Below are 15,108 nucleotides of genomic sequence, written 5' to 3'. Positions count from 1 at the left end.
CGCCCCGGCACCATCCCACCTCCGCACCGCTGCGACCTCACCGCTCCGCCGGGTGACATCGAAAGGTGCCAAGGACAGGCCAGGCCTCTGGCAGGGACGTTTATTGGGGCGGGGGGCGGCCGGGGCGGGGGGGGGCGGCCGGGGACAGGGCCTGGCGGCAGGGGGACCCCGGGGGGCGCATGCGGGGGCGGCGGGGCAAAGCGGGGGCTCCTGGGCCTCGGCGGGCGGCGGGGGTTCGGCGGCGAGGGGGGTGCGGCGAGCGCCTGGCGGCCCCTGCAAGCAAGGAGAGAGCGGTCAGCCCTGGGCCTGCGCCCTGCCTGCGCCCTGCCTGCGCCCTGCCTGCGCCCTGCACCCTGCACCTACACTCTGCCTGCACCCTGCAACTTGCCTGTGCCCAGCTGCTGCAACATGCGCCCTGTCCCTGCAACATGCACCCTGCCTGCACCCTGCGCCTGCACCCTGCCTGCACCCTGCCTGCACCCTGCCTCCTGTCCCTGCACCCTGCCTATGCCCTGCACCCTGCACCTGCACCTTACCTGCATCCTCCACCCTGCTCCTGCCCCCTGCCTGCCCCCTGCCTGCCCCCAGCTTCTGCACCCTGCCTGCACCCTGTCCCTGCAACTTGCACCCTGCCCGCGCCCTGTACACGTTCTGCTGCTGCACCCTGCCTGCACCCTGCCCACGCCCTGTCCCTGCCGTGCTCCTGCCTGCTGCTGCATCCTGCACCCTCTCCATGCCCGTCCCCTCCTTGCCAGCACCCCTGCCTCCCCCCTGCCTGCACCCTGCCCTCTTTGCACCCTGCCCACGCCCTGCTCCTGCAGCTTGCACCCTCTCCGTGCTCTCCCCCTCCCCTCCCCTGCCCACACCCTGCCCGTGCCCTACTTGCAGCCCGCCCACGACCTGCCTGCACCTTGCCTGTGCCCTACTCCTGCCCCCCGTGCCCTGCCTGCCTCCCACTGCTGCCTGCAGCCTGCCCTCACCCAGCCCCATCCCAGCAGCCAGGAGCTGGGGGTGGGGGGGAGGACACCCAGCCTGGGCCCCCCCTGGGCAGAGGACCCCGGTGGGAGGGGGTGAACCCAGCTCACGGCCCTAACGAGCCTCACGGCCCTAATGAGCCTCACAGCTTCACTTGGCAGCTGCTTCCCCACGGCATCCTCACCGCAGTCCCGCTGCGTCCTCACCGAATCCCAGTTGCGTCCCAACTGGATCCTCACTGGATCCTCACTGCACCCCCGCTGCATCTCCATCGCATCCTCGTTGAATTCCAACTGCTTCCCCACTGCATGCTCAGCTCATTCCCACTGCACCCCCACTGCATTCCCACCGTACCCACACTGCACCCCCACTGCATTCCCACCGTACCCACACTGCAGCCCCACTGCAGCCCCACTGCATCTCCATCACATCCCCATCGCATCCTCGTTGAATTCCAACTGCTTCCCCACTGCATTCCCACTGAATCTCTGTCGCAGCCTCAGTTCATCCCCACTGCATCCCCATCACATCCCCACTGCATCCCCATCACATCCCTGTTGCATCCCCATCACATCCCTGTTGCATCCCCATCACATCCCCATCACATCCCCACTGCATCCCGGTTACATCCCGGTTACATCCCCACCAGCGCCGCCACGCACACGTGGCCCAGCCGGCAGCAAGCCCTCCCCGCCGCTAACCCCAAACCAACCTCCCCGTAGCCGGGGCCGTTCCCCGCTCACCGTGCCGCCGCGGCACGGCACAGGGCACGGCACAACCGCCCCCCGGGCCCCGATGCCACGCGGCCTCGGCACCGTGGGCGCTTTTAAATTTACCTTTTCCTGCCAGGAGACTGTGACACAGGCTTTTAAAAATAGCATGTGCTGAGGCGAGGCGTTCAGGGTGGTGTTGCTAAGGGAGAAATTCAATTCAAATCTAGGGCTTCGCCTTCCCATGCTAACTACTACGGCGCGCTCCCAAAATTAGGGCAGGCAGGGGCTGCCTGCTGCCTGCCTGCATGCTTTCGCCTCCTGGGAAGAAAAAAAACCCTTCTCCATCCCCAATTGGTACAGGGCGGGATGCTCCATCCCAAACGGGTACGGGGCAGGATGCTCCATCCCGGGGAAGGATGCTCCATCCCAAACGGGTACGGGGCAGGATGCTCCATCCCGGGGAAGGATGCTCCATCCCAAACGGGTACGGGGCAGGATGCTCCATCCCGGGGAAGGATGCTCCATCCCCAATCAGTACAGAAAAGGATGCTCCATCCCAAACGGGTACGGAGAAGGATGCTCCATCCCAAACGGGTACGGAGAAGGATGCTCCATCCCAAACGGGTACGGGGAAGGATGCTTGGAGCAGCAGCCTTGTAAAAATGACCCAGTTTTTGGGGTGGGCTAAGGGAATTTTTGGGGTGTACCTAGTCGCCGTTGCGGAGGTCACCGCCGCGGGTGCTGTTGGCGCACTCGGTGTCCTTGGTTTTCCGATCGATCTCGCCCCCTTTGATCTTCTTGCGGGTCATGTGGCCGCGGAAACTAGCCTGGATCTTGGCGGCCGCCGCGTTGGCGTCGGGATCGTCCAGGGGGATATCCAGGATGTCTTCGTCCAGCTTCGTGCAGGCTCCCTCCTGCCAGCGGCAACGGGAGGGTTACAGCCGGCAGCACCCCAAAAAGAGCATTCCCCCCCCCCTCCCCAATTTAATCCACTAAATAAGGTCCTAAATTAGCCCCTGTGGTAAAAATTAGGGTTCCTTCTTTGCTAAAAATGAGGGTCCTTAGCTAACCATGAGGGTCTCTAGCTAAAAATGAGGCTTCTTTGCTAAAAATGAGGGTCCTTTGCAGGTGTCTCTGGGGATTTGCAGCCGAAGGTGCAGCAGGGGAAGATGTTTCACCCCCGCCTGCTCAGCCCTAATTCCACACACACCCCCCCCACCCCCGGACACAATCCCCCCACTGCTGGGGTCGGATCCTGCTTCCCTGAGGGTTCCGGGGAAGCATCTGTGGGGTTGGGGGGGGGGGGGGATTTTCGGCACAGCGGGGGGTCACGCTGTGCAAACCGAGCTGGCCGTGCCTCAGTTTCCCCTTCTTATAGCCTGTTGCATCCTCCTGTATCCCTTCCTCAGGACTTCAGCTGAAAACACAGGGAAATTTGGGAAGGGAGCGATGCCAGAGGGTGGGGAGGGGGATAAAAGCATCCCCCTGAGGATTATCCACTGCACCCCACTCCCCTCCTGCCGCATCCCGACGGAGGGGGGAAAAAAACCACGGGAAAACTGAATGAGACGGGAGCTAGCCAGCGCTGGATGCTCTGGTGTCGGCAGCGATGCAGGAGCATCCTTTGCATCGCCCCGGGAACGCTTAAAGGAGGTTTGGGGTTTTTTTTTTGGGGGGGGGGGTGTTATTTGGAAGCTGCGGATTTGGGGGGGGGGGTGCTCTTCCCCTCAGAGCGTGCCACGGCTCTGCAAAGTTGCTCGGGTTGTTTGACCGTCGCAAAAGGTGAGGGAAGGAAAAGAGCGGCGGCGGCTTAAGTGACGGGTCCGAGGTGGAAATGATATGTCTGGAGTGGAAATGTTATAGCCAAGGCTGGAAATCTTATAGCCAGGGGAGAAATCCTATAGCCAGGGGAGAAATCTTATAGCTGGGGGAGGAAATCCTATATCTAGGAAAGAAATCCTATATTCATGGGAGAAATCCTATATAGAGCTGGGGAAAACATATATACAGGGGAGAAATCCTATACTGAGGGAAGAAAACCTATATACAGGGGGGCATAACCTATGTTCAGAGGAGAAATCCTATATCCAGAGGAGAAATCCTATATGCAGGGGAGAAATCCTATATTCGGGAGAGAAATCCTATATCCAGGGGGTGAAAAACCTATATCCAGGGGAGAAATCCTATATGCAGGGGAGAAATCCTATATTCAGAAGGAGAAATCCTATATTTGGGGGGGGCGGGGATCCTATATGCAGGGAAGAAATCCTATATCTGGGGGGGGGATAAATCCTATATCCAGGGTGGGCTTTGCCTCTCTGGGGGTGCCCAGGAGGGCAGACGGGCGCTTCGCTCTGTGCTGCTGGCTGAGCCGGCGGGGGGGGAAAGGGGAAAAAGGGGGGAAAAGGAGGAAAAAACGGGGGGGGGGGGGGGAAGGGGAAAAAGCAGGGGGGTGAGGGGGGAAAAAAAGGGAGAAAAGGAGAAAAAGGAGGTGGTTTTCTGCCGGATCAGCTCCCCAAGCCGGCTGGCAGCCGGGTGGTGAGGGGTGCTCACCCTCGGTGAGGATGGAGGGGTGCAGCCCCCTGCTCACCCCGATAAGCAACCTCCGATCCCGCCTGGAGAGTAATTTTTGGGGGGGGGGGGCAGGAAAGCAGAACCCCCCGCTCTGGCCACTGGATTTGGGGACAGAGGGGACTTTCCTGGCCGGAATACTGGCTGCAGTGCGGGGTGGCTGCCAGCCCCGGCGGGACGGATCCCGGACTGGAGTGGGGGGGTTTGGGGGGAGGTATGGGCCTGGGGGGCTGCAGCGGCGCTGGGGGGGACACAGGGAGTTGGTTGAGCTCCTGGGTGCAGCACCCACCGCAGCATCACCCCCCCTGCAAATACCCCCCCCCCGCCTCCATCAGCACCCCAAATCCCCTCCGCCGCCCCCGTCCCCCCGCTCCGAAGGGGGACCAATAACAAGAATAATAATAAATTAAACACAAAAAGGCTGGGGGGGGGAGGAAGGGAAGGGGAAAAAAACCTACATTGCAGCAGTCCATGGCGGAGGACGGGTGGGCGGCCAGCGATGGGCGAGGGGCTCCGGCAGGGTCTCGCTTCCCCAGCGGCTCTCCCGGCGCAGGTGGCAAGTTGAGCGGAGCCGCTTGCCTACGTAATGCGCTTTCCTCCGGGCGAGCCTATCAGCCCCACACCCCTGCCAGGCTTTTTTTTTTGGGGGGGGGGGGGGTGGTGTTTTTTTTTTTTTTTTTTTTTTTCCCTTTCTCCTCTTTTTTTTTTTTTTTTTTTATCCTCCTCCAATTTTATTTCGCAGCCTCCAACTCCCTCCTAACGCTTAAAGGAGCCGGCAGCTCGCGTCGGGAGTTTTCGTGTAACATAAAATTCCACGCGGAGGATGCGAGCAAATATTTAAACGGCGCTTTCGGGTCTCGCCCTGGGGTTTAACAGGGCCATGCTGAAATTTGCAGTGATTTTGGGGGGGGGGGGGCAAAGCAGCAGCAAATGGGGCAATGTTTTCTTTTTTGGGGGGGGGAATACGACGCGGGGTTTGCCTCTCGGGTTTGTTTGCACGGGGGGGGGGGGCAGAACTTTCACGACCTACTTAGGGCTTGGTCCCGAAGGAGGGTGAGGATGGGGATGGTGAAAACAAGGATGGTGAGGAAGGGTGGCCATGGCGGGACACCACGTCTCCCACCGAGCGCCCGCTGAAGGCCAGGGGTGATGCGCCCACACGCGGGCTCCACGCCGAGGAGGGGGGCTCTGTGTTTTTGGGGTTTGGAGGTCACTTCCCTGCTCGCAGGAGCATCCGAGCCCCCAAATTTGGGGTGTTTTCCAGCCAGACCTGCAAACCCAGCCGTATTGCCATCCCTCAGCGGTATCTGCGGACCCCGCGTTCGCCCTTGGACCACGCCGAGGTGCTGGGGCCGGCGGGGCGAGACGGGGAGACCCCGGGAAAGAGGGGGGACCTCCAGGGCGACGCGGGGGGCTGCAGCCCACAGCCCCCCGCATCGCCCGCCTCACTCGCCTCTAATCCGGGTTTGGGAGTTGCTAAGCAACCGCATAAGTCGCCCGTGGGCTCCGCGCGCCGATGCCAGCTCTGGCCGGCCCCCAAAATACGGTGTGGCCCCCCCCAGCCGGGCACCAGCACCCCCCAGCCGGCCGGTGCTGACGGGCCTCACCGGCCTTCCTCAGCCGGGCTGGGTCAGGGGGCTGCATCCCGCTTGGGGGTCCGGTGGCACCCACCTTCCTCTTTGCCATCACCAGCATCATCATCGTCACTGTCACCGCCAGCATCCCTGCCTCGTTGGCATCACCGTCCCCATTCCTGGCACTGGCACTGTCCCCACTACTGCCACCAGCCCTGTCACTATCCCCATCCCTGTCCTCATCCCCATCACCTCCACCGCCATCTGCATCCCCATCATCATCCCTGTCCCCATCCCCAACTTCAACCCCATCGTCCCTGTCCCCATCCCCTTCCCTGTCCCCATTCTTGTCCCCGTCCCCCTCATAATCTCCATCCCTGTCCCCATCCTTGTGTCCGGCCCCCTCATCATGCCCATCCCTGTCCCCATCCCCATCCCCATCATCGTCCCCTTCCCTGTCCCCATCACTGTCCCCATCCCTGTCCCCAACTTCAACCCCACCATCTGTTCCCACCTTTGTCCCCATGCCCGTGCCATCCCCAACCTCAAGCCCACCATATTTGTCCCCATCCCTGTCCCTGTCCCCACCCCATCATCACCCTCATCCCTGTCCCATCCCTGTCCCCATCCCCGTCTCCATCTCCGTCCCCAAGGCCACTCCAGGTCAACCCCCTGCCCAGCAGCACCCAAACCCCGCACCCAGGGAGATGGGTGCTCCCTGAGCATCCCCAAATTCCCCGACGGCACCCGGCTTTCCCCGCTGGAGCCGCCTTTCCACCGCCACCTCTTCCCACCGGCGCGGCGGGGGGGAAACAGCTCTGCTCCAGAAACCCCTGCTCCAGCTTCCAGGAGAAACCTCATCCACTCCGCTGGGATTTTTAGAAGAGAAAACGATCCCTTTCCCTTTCTTTTTTTTTTTCAGGACCTCCAGATCCATTGCTGCCTGCTCTGGAGGGGGGGGTTTTGGGGGAGCTGAGCGGAAAGGGTTTTCAGGATGATTCGCGCATCAAGGATCTGCAAAAATTAGCCCCAAAACTAGGATGCAAAACACCCAGAGGATCATCCTGGTACCAGTAAACCCCCCAAAATGCACAAAAACTGGGGGGTTGGCAGCAGTTTCAACGCAAGAGTCGATGGCACCCCATTTTTGCCGGCGGCACACGGTCCCCCCCGTCCCCAAAATCCACTCCGGCCGTGGCCCCCCCCGGTCCTGGCAGAGCCACCGAGTGCCGGCGTCTCCCGCAGGCTGCGGCTGCGGAGGAGGGACGCGAAATGCCAGAACATTTCTAATCATTAACGGCGGGTTTTGAGCCCGTTCCAGGCTCTGCGTTTTTCATCCCTGGGCCCCTTCATCTGAGAAAACAACCCACCCTGGGGAAGGAATATTGGGGTGATGCTTTTCCGGGTGCTTCAGCATCTCCTAAATCTGAATCCCCATAAAATAACTTGTATTTTGGAAAAAGGTGAAGAAACGGGCACCACGGCTGGCGGAAACATCCCACCGTCGTGATTTGAGATGGTGGCACCGAGGTGTTAAAAAATCCTTATTAAAAAAAAAAAAAAAAGGGTATTAGGTGCTGGAAAGGTGCCCTGGGCGGGCAGCACTGCTGGCTGCCGAAGCGGGAGCCAGCAGCCGGTGAGGCGGTGCCGGGGGGGGTCAAGGCGTAGCCGGTTGGCATCGGCCCCGGCGCGGGGTCCCCGCCAGCTTTTATTTTATTTTTTTTTTTTTTTTCCCCCATCCTTCCTTCCTGTTTTTCCCCGGGGGAGCCGCCCGCTGTGCCCCGTGCCACCGTGGGCGAGCGCCGCACGCCGCATATGGCCGGCTTCCCCCCGGAAAAACGGGAAAGTGAGGGCGGGGGGGAGAAACCGGGGTCAGCACGGGTGGGGGGATTCAGTGTCCCCCCCCTAAAAAAGAGCAGCCGGTTTTGACGCATCACTTTTTTTTTTTTTTTTTTTTTCAGTGCCGGCTGGGATTTTAAAATCACTCGGGATGGGAAAACCTGAATTTCCACCGGTTGGAATAAGATGGGGGGATCCCCCCCCCCTGCGCTCCCCAAAATGCCAGGGAGGCATCTCAGCTCTTGGAGGAGGGGGGTAGAAGAGGAGCAATGTCACATCCCTCCTTCACGCCGGGGACGCTATTAAATTTTTGACAACCTCCGGGGATGCAGGGGCCTAAATATAGAGCCTTAAAATATCATCTCGAGCTCAGCCCAGCTCCTAAACCCGGGTTTTTTTAGGGAAGAAATCTCAGGTGAGAGTCGCTAATAACGGCGGGGACCTCATTAATAAAAATTCTCATTAAAAAAGCGCCCCGGGGGTGGGACGGGAGATCATCACCTGCTTCTGAGAGAAGGGTGGTGGGGAAATTGAGGGGCTTGGGGTTTTTTTTTGAGTCGTGGCACCTCGTTTTGGGTCCCCAAATGGGGGATTTGGGGCAAGCGCTCGGGTCGGGTCCCCAGGGAGGTGTCCCTTTTAAAAAGAGTGTCATGGGGACACGATCCCCTTTGGCCATGGGTTTGCCCCTCTCACCGTGAGGATTTCTGGGGAGGAATCGTGGTGCGTCGGTGCTGAGGGGCGCTGCCAGCTACCCCGGCTGCTGTTTTGGGCCCAAATAACCCCGTTTTGGGTGCGGGCGCTGGGTCTCTTACTGTGGCTGTGGACGCAACGCTGCCTGCCTGCTCCCCTGCCTTCTCCTCCTCCTTGTCCTCGTCCTCCTTCTCTTCGTCCTCCTCCGGCTCCTGGGGGAAAAGCAGGAAAACCTAAAAATTAGGTGGTGTGGGACAAGGGCAGCGGGGCCAGGGTGGGTGCGGGGTCCCAGCACCCCAAATTCAGGACGGGAGGGCAGCCTACCTGGCAAGGGGGCTGGGTGAGAACCTCATCCGCCAGCCGGGCTCCCCACGCCGCCGGGTCGGCCGAGGCGTCTGGGGAAGGAGGAGGCTTGATGCCACAGGTGACGGGCACGAGGGGCAGGCCTGACGCCCTGGGGATGGGCGCGCGGGGCAGGGCTGATGGCACGAGGGATGGGCAAGGGGTGAAGTCCCCCAGGACGGGCACAAGGGGCAGGTGTGGTGCCCTGGGCGATGGGCACACGGCGCAGGCACGACACCAGGGGTGATGGGCACGTGGGCAGGCCTGACGCCCCGGGTGATGGGCACAGGGGGAAGGCATGATGCCACGCAGGACGGGCAGGCAATGAACGCAGCGTGGGGGTGGAGGTGCAGGGATGGGTGCTGCCAGGCTGGGCCACTCACCCTCTCTCTGCTCCAGCAGCGTTTGGAAGTGCTGAGCAGCGAAGGCCACCACGTCGGGGGGCTGCGCCCGCAGCACCTCTAGTGCCAGTCCCTCCAGCAGGTTTTGGAAGCCGGCGGGCAGCCGTAGGGCGGTGTTGGAGAAGGAGGTGGACATGGCCGCCTCTCCCGGCCCCCCTGCGGCGGCACAACCGGGGTTTACCGCGACCGGGCCCCCCCGCGGTCCCGACCGGGCAGCGCCAGGACTCGAACCCGCGGTCTCAGGGATGGGAGAGGGTGGGGGGCCACGCCGCCGCTAGGGGGCGCTCCCCATTCCCGCCCGCTGCGCTTGCGCACGGCCGCCACGCACTGCGCGTGCGTCGAGGCTGCCCGGGCAGGGTGCGGTGAGCGGTCACAGAGGGCCCCGGACACCCCACCACCCCCCCCGGTCCCCCCCCGGTCCCCCCCGGCCGCCGTCCCGCACCCCCTTCCCTCGGCCTCGGGACCCCGGCCTCTTCCCCGGCCCCTTCCCTCCCACCCGACCCGGCCAGGCCGAGCCGGCGCCTCCGGCTGTCGTGAGGACGCTGTCGCTTGGCAACCGCCCCCCCCCGCCGGCGCGTGCTTAGGCCACGCCCCCACCTGCTTGGCACGCCCACACGGGGCGGGGCCTGGCGGGGGCGGGGCCTGGCGGGGGCGGGGCCTGTTCGGGGGCGGGGCCTGTCGGCCCCCGGGGGCAGCGGCGCCCTCACGCCCCGTTGTCCCCCCCAGGATGGCGGCGTGGGTGCTGCTGGTTTGGGTGCTGCTGGTTTGGGTGCTGCTGGCGCTGGCCCCGGTGGCGGCAGGTAAAGGGCCGGGACAGGGGGGGAAGGGGGGCTGGCTCCGCGCCCCCAGCCTCCGCAGCACGACCCCGCTTCGGGGCCCTCGGTACCCCCAGAGCCCCGCCTTGATGTCCCTGGCACCCCCCAGCCCCGCTTCGGGGCCCTCGGTACCCCCAGAGCCCCGCCTTGATGTCCCTGGCACCCCCCAGCCCCGCTTCGGGGCCCTCGGTACCCCCAGAGCCCTGCCTTGATGTCCCTGGCACCCCCCAGCCCCGCTTCGGGGCCCTTGGCATCCCCTAAACCCCGCTTGGATGCCCTTGGCATCCTCCCAGCCCTGCTTCGGGGCCCTTGGCACCCCCCAAGCCCCTCTCCTGTCCTTGGCATCCCCCCCAACCCCTCTTCGACGCCCCTTGCGCCCCCCCAGCCCCTCTTCGACGTCCTTGGCGCGTCGCTGCCGCCCTGGGACGGTGCTTTACGTAAGGCGGGAGTCGCATGTGGCTCCTCGGCGGCGTCTCGTGGGCTCTCCTCTCTTCCCTCCTCCCAGCTGCTTTTTATAGCCTCCAGTCTCTTCCCTGGCGTCTCGGTTTGGGTGGTGGTTTTGGTTTTTTTTCTCCTCCGACTTGGTTTTTTATGTAACTCACCTCTCCCGGAGCCTCGTTGCATGAGACGGTGGGACCGGCAATGCAGCTGATTTCGGAGAGGCCGAGGACGTAATTTCTTTCCTTCGTTAAACCCAGCCTGGGACGAGCTGCAGAGGAGACGGGGCTCTGTGAGCCCCAGTTTCATCGCTACAACAGGGATTGCTGCCCAGATCGCCTCTCCGTGCCTGCAAACGTTGCCCTGACCCCCTTTCAAATGTGGTTTTATTTTCACGCCCCAAAAATGGGGCTTTTGGGGTGCCAGGGCTGAGACCTCTGTTCCCATCCCTGCTTTGCCAGTGCCGCATGCCTGGCGTTTCCCATCCCACCACTCGCCAAACATTTTTTTGCAAGGGAAAAATATGTCAGAACATATTTATTAGGAAGACTGGGCTGGTGGGGATTCTTCCATACTGTTATTAGGAGAATTTTTATGGAAATCTGTACCCAAACTCTTGTGCTTTGGGAGGTGACTTCCCTCGCAGGGCTGGGCTCTCTCGGGGACTTCAAATCCTGCCACTTCCTCGGCTCCTTGGTGATTTTAACCACCATAAGGTTGACCAGGACTGAAGCAAGCTATAAATTAAGCAGGATCTCAAATAATCTGTATTTAAGAGGGAGTTGGAGGCTGCACCGGGGATTTTTCTCATTGCTTTTTGCCTCTCAGAGATGATGTTTGCGCTGTCTGTTGATCCTAGGGGCGACGCTTGGCTTCGCATCCTACTACGGTGACCACATGGTGTTGCAGAAGGAGCCGGCGGGGGCCTTGGTGTGGGGCTACGGGGAGCCGGGGGCCGTGGTGACCGTGGTCATCTCCGGGGACGGCGGCCTCATCGTCATGAAGAAGACGGCACGAGTTAAAGGTCAGTCCGGGACCTTTGCCGGTGGTTTTGGTGGCCGAGGAGCACATTCGAGCCCAAATCGGACCTGCTGATGGACCGTGCTCTCCCCTTCCCCGGGAGATCTGGGGAGGGGGCAGTTCAGGCACCCCCCTCCCTGCCGACACTGGCCTTTGCTCACTTCGGTGTCCCAACAGCGGGATCCCGTAGGCACCGAGCGGGAGCCGAGCTGCCGCTGGAGTGGGTGGCACGGCGTAGGCTTGAGCCGAACGCTGAGGCTGTGGGGGTGGGGGGGGGGAATTTAGCTCCTCTCCCTGTCAAAACCATCTCCGGGGAAATCTCCAGAGCACTCCTGGCTTTTTTTTTTTTTTAATGTCTTCCCCCCTCGGAGGATCTCGAAGCCCTGAAGGATGGCGCTCCTGCAGGCAGAGCCTTCCTCGAGGGTGGGAGGGCTCGGAGGCGTCTCAGATCTCAGCTGGTGGGCTCTTTCCCTGCCTAGTGGATTGGGGAGGGGGGCTGCTCATCACCTCTGGGGGGGTGAAACTGCTGCCTAAAGGGCTCCTCCACAAGCTGGAGAGCCCGGATGCGTCTTGTGAGAGAGCAGCAATCCGCCACTATCGGGAGATCTACAGGATCCGGCCCCAGCCGGGCCAGAAAATCCACACTAAACTCCAGCAGAATATCTTTACGCCTCGATTCGGCGCCTCTAAAATTAGCTGGAGACATCTCGGTGTCACACACACCAAGCTGCTCCTGTAATCCTGGTTCCTCCCAGCAGCTTCTGCTCTGACACACGTTTTGTCTTCAAGATTTTCTTTTTAACCCCGAAGATCCTGCAGGAGGAAAGACCCTCTGACGTCGGACGCCTTCCAAAATCCGTTTCCCCAGCCCAGCTCCGCAGTGGGGAAGCTTTCCTGTGTCGCCTGTCCATCCCTACCGGTTGTTGGTCGCTCATCCAACCTCGTTGCGAAGGTCTTGAGGTCTTTGTAGGGGTTGTGAAAGCTAAGCGAGCACCGGCCTTTTCTTCTAGGACCTTCTGGGACATGGACAACGGTCCTGGACCCTATGGATCGGGGTGGTCCCTACGCACTGACGGCCGGGCAGGGCTCAGAGAACGTGACGCTGCGGGACGTCTACTTTGGGGATGTGTGGCTTTGCAGCGGGCAGAGCAACATGGCAATGACAGTCCTGCAGGTAAGTGCCAGTGGCATGGCCCGATCCTGCCGGATCAGGCAGGGATCAGGCAGGGATCCCGACCCTTCCCTAGATTGTCAACGCCAGCCAAGAGCTCGCTGCTGCTGCTCGCTACCCCTACGTCCGCATCTTTGCCGCGGCGCCTGCCCGCTCCAACGTGGAACTGGAGGATCTGAAGCAAATCGACTTGCCGTGGTCCATCCCGACGGCCGGTGAGTGCAACATGCCTCCAAAAAACCAAAAAAAAAGCCTGGAAATGGCTTCCCCCCCCTCTTTTTTCCTTCGCAGCCTGCTTTTTTGAACAGAAAACCTGGGCCATGGGAATTTCACCTACTTCTCGGCCATCTGCTGGCTGTTGGGGCGCTACCTCTACGAGGCTCTGCGGTACCCCGTGGGGCTGGTGGAGGCGGCCTGGGGGGGCACCCCCATCGAGGCCTGGTCCTCTCAGAGGGCTCTGCAGGCATGCGGGCTGCCGGAAGACGTGGGGAGGTGAGACAAGACACAGCGGAAACGCCTCCTGCCCCACACTGCACCGCTTTTGGGGGGCATCCTCTATCCCTCCCGTCCCACCTCCCCTGTCCCCTCCACGCATCGTTTCACCCGCTCTGGGTAAAATCCCCTCCCGTGCCAAGAGCACGTCTGGGCAGGTAAAGGGGACGGGGGGGACCCCAGGGCTCTCCTTTTGCGCAGCGCTTGCTTTAACCACGCAAGCCCGGCTCCTGAAGCCCCAGCTTCGGGGCTGGCCTTGTGCTTTGCACCCCCTTAAGCCCAGCTTTGTCTTCCAGCATCTCCCCACACTGGCACCTCTCTGGCCCGCAAACGCCCTCTGTGCTCTGGAACGCCATGATCCACCCGCTGCTCAACATGACGCTGCGGGGTGTCGCTTGGTACCAGGGTAAGCCCACCCAATTTCCCCCCCCCCCCCGGGGTGCAGCAGCCCCCCCATTATCCCACCGGGCTTTCACCAGCCTCTCATCTTTTGGGACAGGCGAGGCCAACGCCTTCCTGCACACGGACCGGTACAACTGCACCTTCCCCGCGCTCATCGCCGACTGGCGCCACGCTTTCCACGCCGGATCGGCTGGGCAGACGGAGCCGCTCCTCCCATTCGGCTTTGTGCAGGTGAGGGGCAGCACCCCAACCCTCCTGAGGGGACAGCATCGCCGTGCTTGGGTGGGGAGGGGGTTTACCCATCCTTTCGCACCCCGGAGGCCGCTTCCAAGCCAGCAGGAGGGAGAGGATGCCATAAATTTGTGGATACGTCCCGCCGGGGCGCCAAGGAGCACCGGTTTTGGGAGCGCTGGCTGCTCCAGCTCTCCCCGCCCTGCCTCGCAGTTGTCCAGCTATCGGCGGCAGAGCCCGGACGACAGCTTCGCCCGTCTCCGCTGGCACCAAACAGCCGACCTGGGGGTTGTCCCCAACGCCAGGCTGCCCCGCACCTTCATGGCCGTGGCCGTGGATCTGTGTGACGAGCGCTCTCCGTACGGCAGGCAAGTCCCGGGCAGTGAGGGCGTAGGGATGGAGCTATCGGCTACCAACCCCACCTCCCTCCTCTTCCTCGGCAGCATCCACCCCCGGGACAAGCAGAACGTGGCCCACCGGCTGCACCTGGGCGCCAGGGCTGTGGCGTACGGGGAGAAAGACCTGGTTTTCCAGGGGCCGTACCCCACCCGGGCCGTCCTGGAGGTGACCAGGGCTCTGCTGAACGTCACCTACACCCAGGAGCTTGTCTTCCGCCGGCGGGACGCGCAGGCGTTTGAGGTGAGGAGGGGGAAGAAGCTTCCCCCCCGCAGGGCCGGGAGGGGGAATCCCACCTTGATGGAGGTTTGTCCCCCCCCACCCAGGTCTGCTGCTCCAGCCAACCGTCCCCGTGCAGGTGGCTGCCGGCACCCGTGGTGGCAGTGGAGTCCCACACGGTGACGCTGGCCCTGGCCGGCTGCGGGACGCTGGTGCTGGGCTTACGCTACGCCTGGGCCGAGTGGCCCTGCGAGTACCGGTCCTGCACGCTCTACAACACCCAGGGCCTGCCTGCCCCCCCCTTCCTCCTGGACACCCTGCCTGGAACAGCCGGAGGGAGGGAGCTGCTTCTCCTCCCGGGCTCCTGGTTCTCCGTGGGGATTTAGGTGAGGGGATGACAGAAAGATCTCAGACCTCTACACAAAGTGGCTCAGGGCTGCTGGCACCGTGCCTTTCCAATCTGGCTTGATTACTGTCTTATTAATTAAACGCTTTCTGGCTCCTCTTTGGCCTGAGGTCAAGGCTGCAGGGAGAAAAAAAAAAACAAAAAAACAAGAGCGCCAATTTAAAATGAAATTTATGAAAAAATTATGTTAAGCCGAGGAGCAGGACACACTGATGGGAGCTGACCCCCTCACTGCTGCTCCTCCCTCCGTCTACGGGATGGACAGGGTGGGGAGAGAGGAGCTCTGCCAAAAAACCCCATAAAGAAATGCCAAGACTGGGGCTGGGACATGGAGCTGCACAGGACGTGTCGCTTTGTGGTGGGAGGAAATTAATAAATAGGTAATAAACCAGGTCGGTTTATTCTTGGATCTT

General features: G+C 61.9%; 3 protein-coding genes across 7 annotated transcripts; 1 reads left to right on the top strand and 2 right to left on the bottom strand.

Moving 5' to 3' along the window:
* Positions 1 to 86: 86 nt before the first annotated feature.
* On the bottom strand, positions 87 to 4,884 carry NRGN (neurogranin). The gene is made up of 3 exons (XM_075774785.1): positions 4,718 to 4,884; positions 2,396 to 2,602; positions 87 to 273 (listed from the first exon to the last, which is right to left on the bottom strand). The coding sequence occupies exons 1-2, from the start codon at positions 4,730 to 4,732 to the stop codon at positions 2,396 to 2,398; spliced, it is 222 nt and encodes a 73-aa protein (XP_075630900.1). The 5' UTR covers positions 4,733 to 4,884; the 3' UTR covers positions 87 to 273.
* A 2,621-nt stretch (positions 4,885 to 7,505) lies between these two features.
* On the bottom strand, positions 7,506 to 10,428 carry SPA17 (sperm autoantigenic protein 17). 3 transcript variants are annotated; one of them, XM_075774783.1, is made up of 4 exons: positions 10,358 to 10,428; positions 9,088 to 9,261; positions 8,687 to 8,841; positions 7,506 to 8,574 (listed from the first exon to the last, which is right to left on the bottom strand). In XM_075774783.1, the coding sequence occupies exons 2-4, from the start codon at positions 9,239 to 9,241 to the stop codon at positions 8,362 to 8,364; spliced, it is 522 nt and encodes a 173-aa protein (XP_075630898.1). In that variant the 5' UTR covers positions 9,242 to 9,261; positions 10,358 to 10,428; the 3' UTR covers positions 7,506 to 8,361. The 3 variants fall into 3 exon arrangements, with proteins under 3 accessions (XP_075630898.1, XP_075630897.1, XP_075630899.1); XM_075774782.1 differs by lacking the exon at positions 10,358 to 10,428 and adding an exon at positions 9,607 to 9,737; XM_075774784.1 differs by lacking the exon at positions 10,358 to 10,428 and adding an exon at positions 9,607 to 9,737 and having other exon boundaries at positions 8,253 to 8,574; positions 8,687 to 8,757.
* SIAE (sialic acid acetylesterase) lies at positions 9,774 to 15,088 on the top strand. 3 transcript variants are annotated; one of them, XM_075774770.1, is made up of 10 exons: positions 9,774 to 9,905; positions 11,218 to 11,382; positions 12,389 to 12,552; positions 12,626 to 12,764; positions 12,858 to 13,041; positions 13,338 to 13,447; positions 13,541 to 13,674; positions 13,888 to 14,042; positions 14,118 to 14,313; positions 14,397 to 15,088. In XM_075774770.1, exons 1-10 carry the CDS (start codon positions 9,833 to 9,835, stop codon positions 14,673 to 14,675), a joined length of 1,599 nt encoding a protein of 532 aa, XP_075630885.1. In that variant the 5' UTR covers positions 9,774 to 9,832; the 3' UTR covers positions 14,676 to 15,088. The 3 variants fall into 3 exon arrangements, with proteins under 3 accessions (XP_075630885.1, XP_075630884.1, XP_075630886.1); XM_075774769.1 differs by having other exon boundaries at positions 13,888 to 14,313; XM_075774771.1 differs by lacking the exon at positions 9,774 to 9,905 and adding an exon at positions 10,246 to 10,357 and having other exon boundaries at positions 13,888 to 14,313.
* The last annotated feature ends 20 nt before the right edge of the window (positions 15,089 to 15,108 follow it).

Source organism: Balearica regulorum, chromosome 23 (assembly GCF_011004875.1).
Source record: "Balearica regulorum gibbericeps isolate bBalReg1 chromosome 23, bBalReg1.pri, whole genome shotgun sequence".
In the NCBI taxonomy this organism is placed as follows: domain Eukaryota; kingdom Metazoa; phylum Chordata; class Aves; order Gruiformes; family Gruidae; genus Balearica; species Balearica regulorum.
This window is presented reverse-complemented; position numbering and strand designations above follow the sequence as displayed.

Coding starts and splice junctions, on each gene's coding strand:
- SPA17 (XM_075774783.1), bottom strand. CDS start 9,241: ATGTCCACCTCCTTCTCCAACACCGCCCTACGGCTGCCCGCCGGCTTC. Junction 8,842..9,087: donor GCTGCTGGAGCAGAGAGAGG/GTGAGTGGCCCA, acceptor TCGTGCCATCAG/CCCTGCCCCGCGCGCCCATC. Junction 8,575..8,686: donor TCACCCAGCCCCCTTGCCAG/GTAGGCTGCCCT, acceptor CTTTTCCCCCAG/GAGCCGGAGGAGGACGAAGA.
- SIAE (XM_075774769.1), top strand. CDS start 9,833: ATGGCGGCGTGGGTGCTGCTGGTTTGGGTGCTGCTGGTTTGGGTGCTG. Junction 13,675..13,887: donor TCCCATTCGGCTTTGTGCAG/GTGAGGGGCAGC, acceptor CCTGCCTCGCAG/TTGTCCAGCTATCGGCGGCA. Junction 14,314..14,396: donor GGGACGCGCAGGCGTTTGAG/GTGAGGAGGGGG, acceptor CCCCCCACCCAG/GTCTGCTGCTCCAGCCAACC.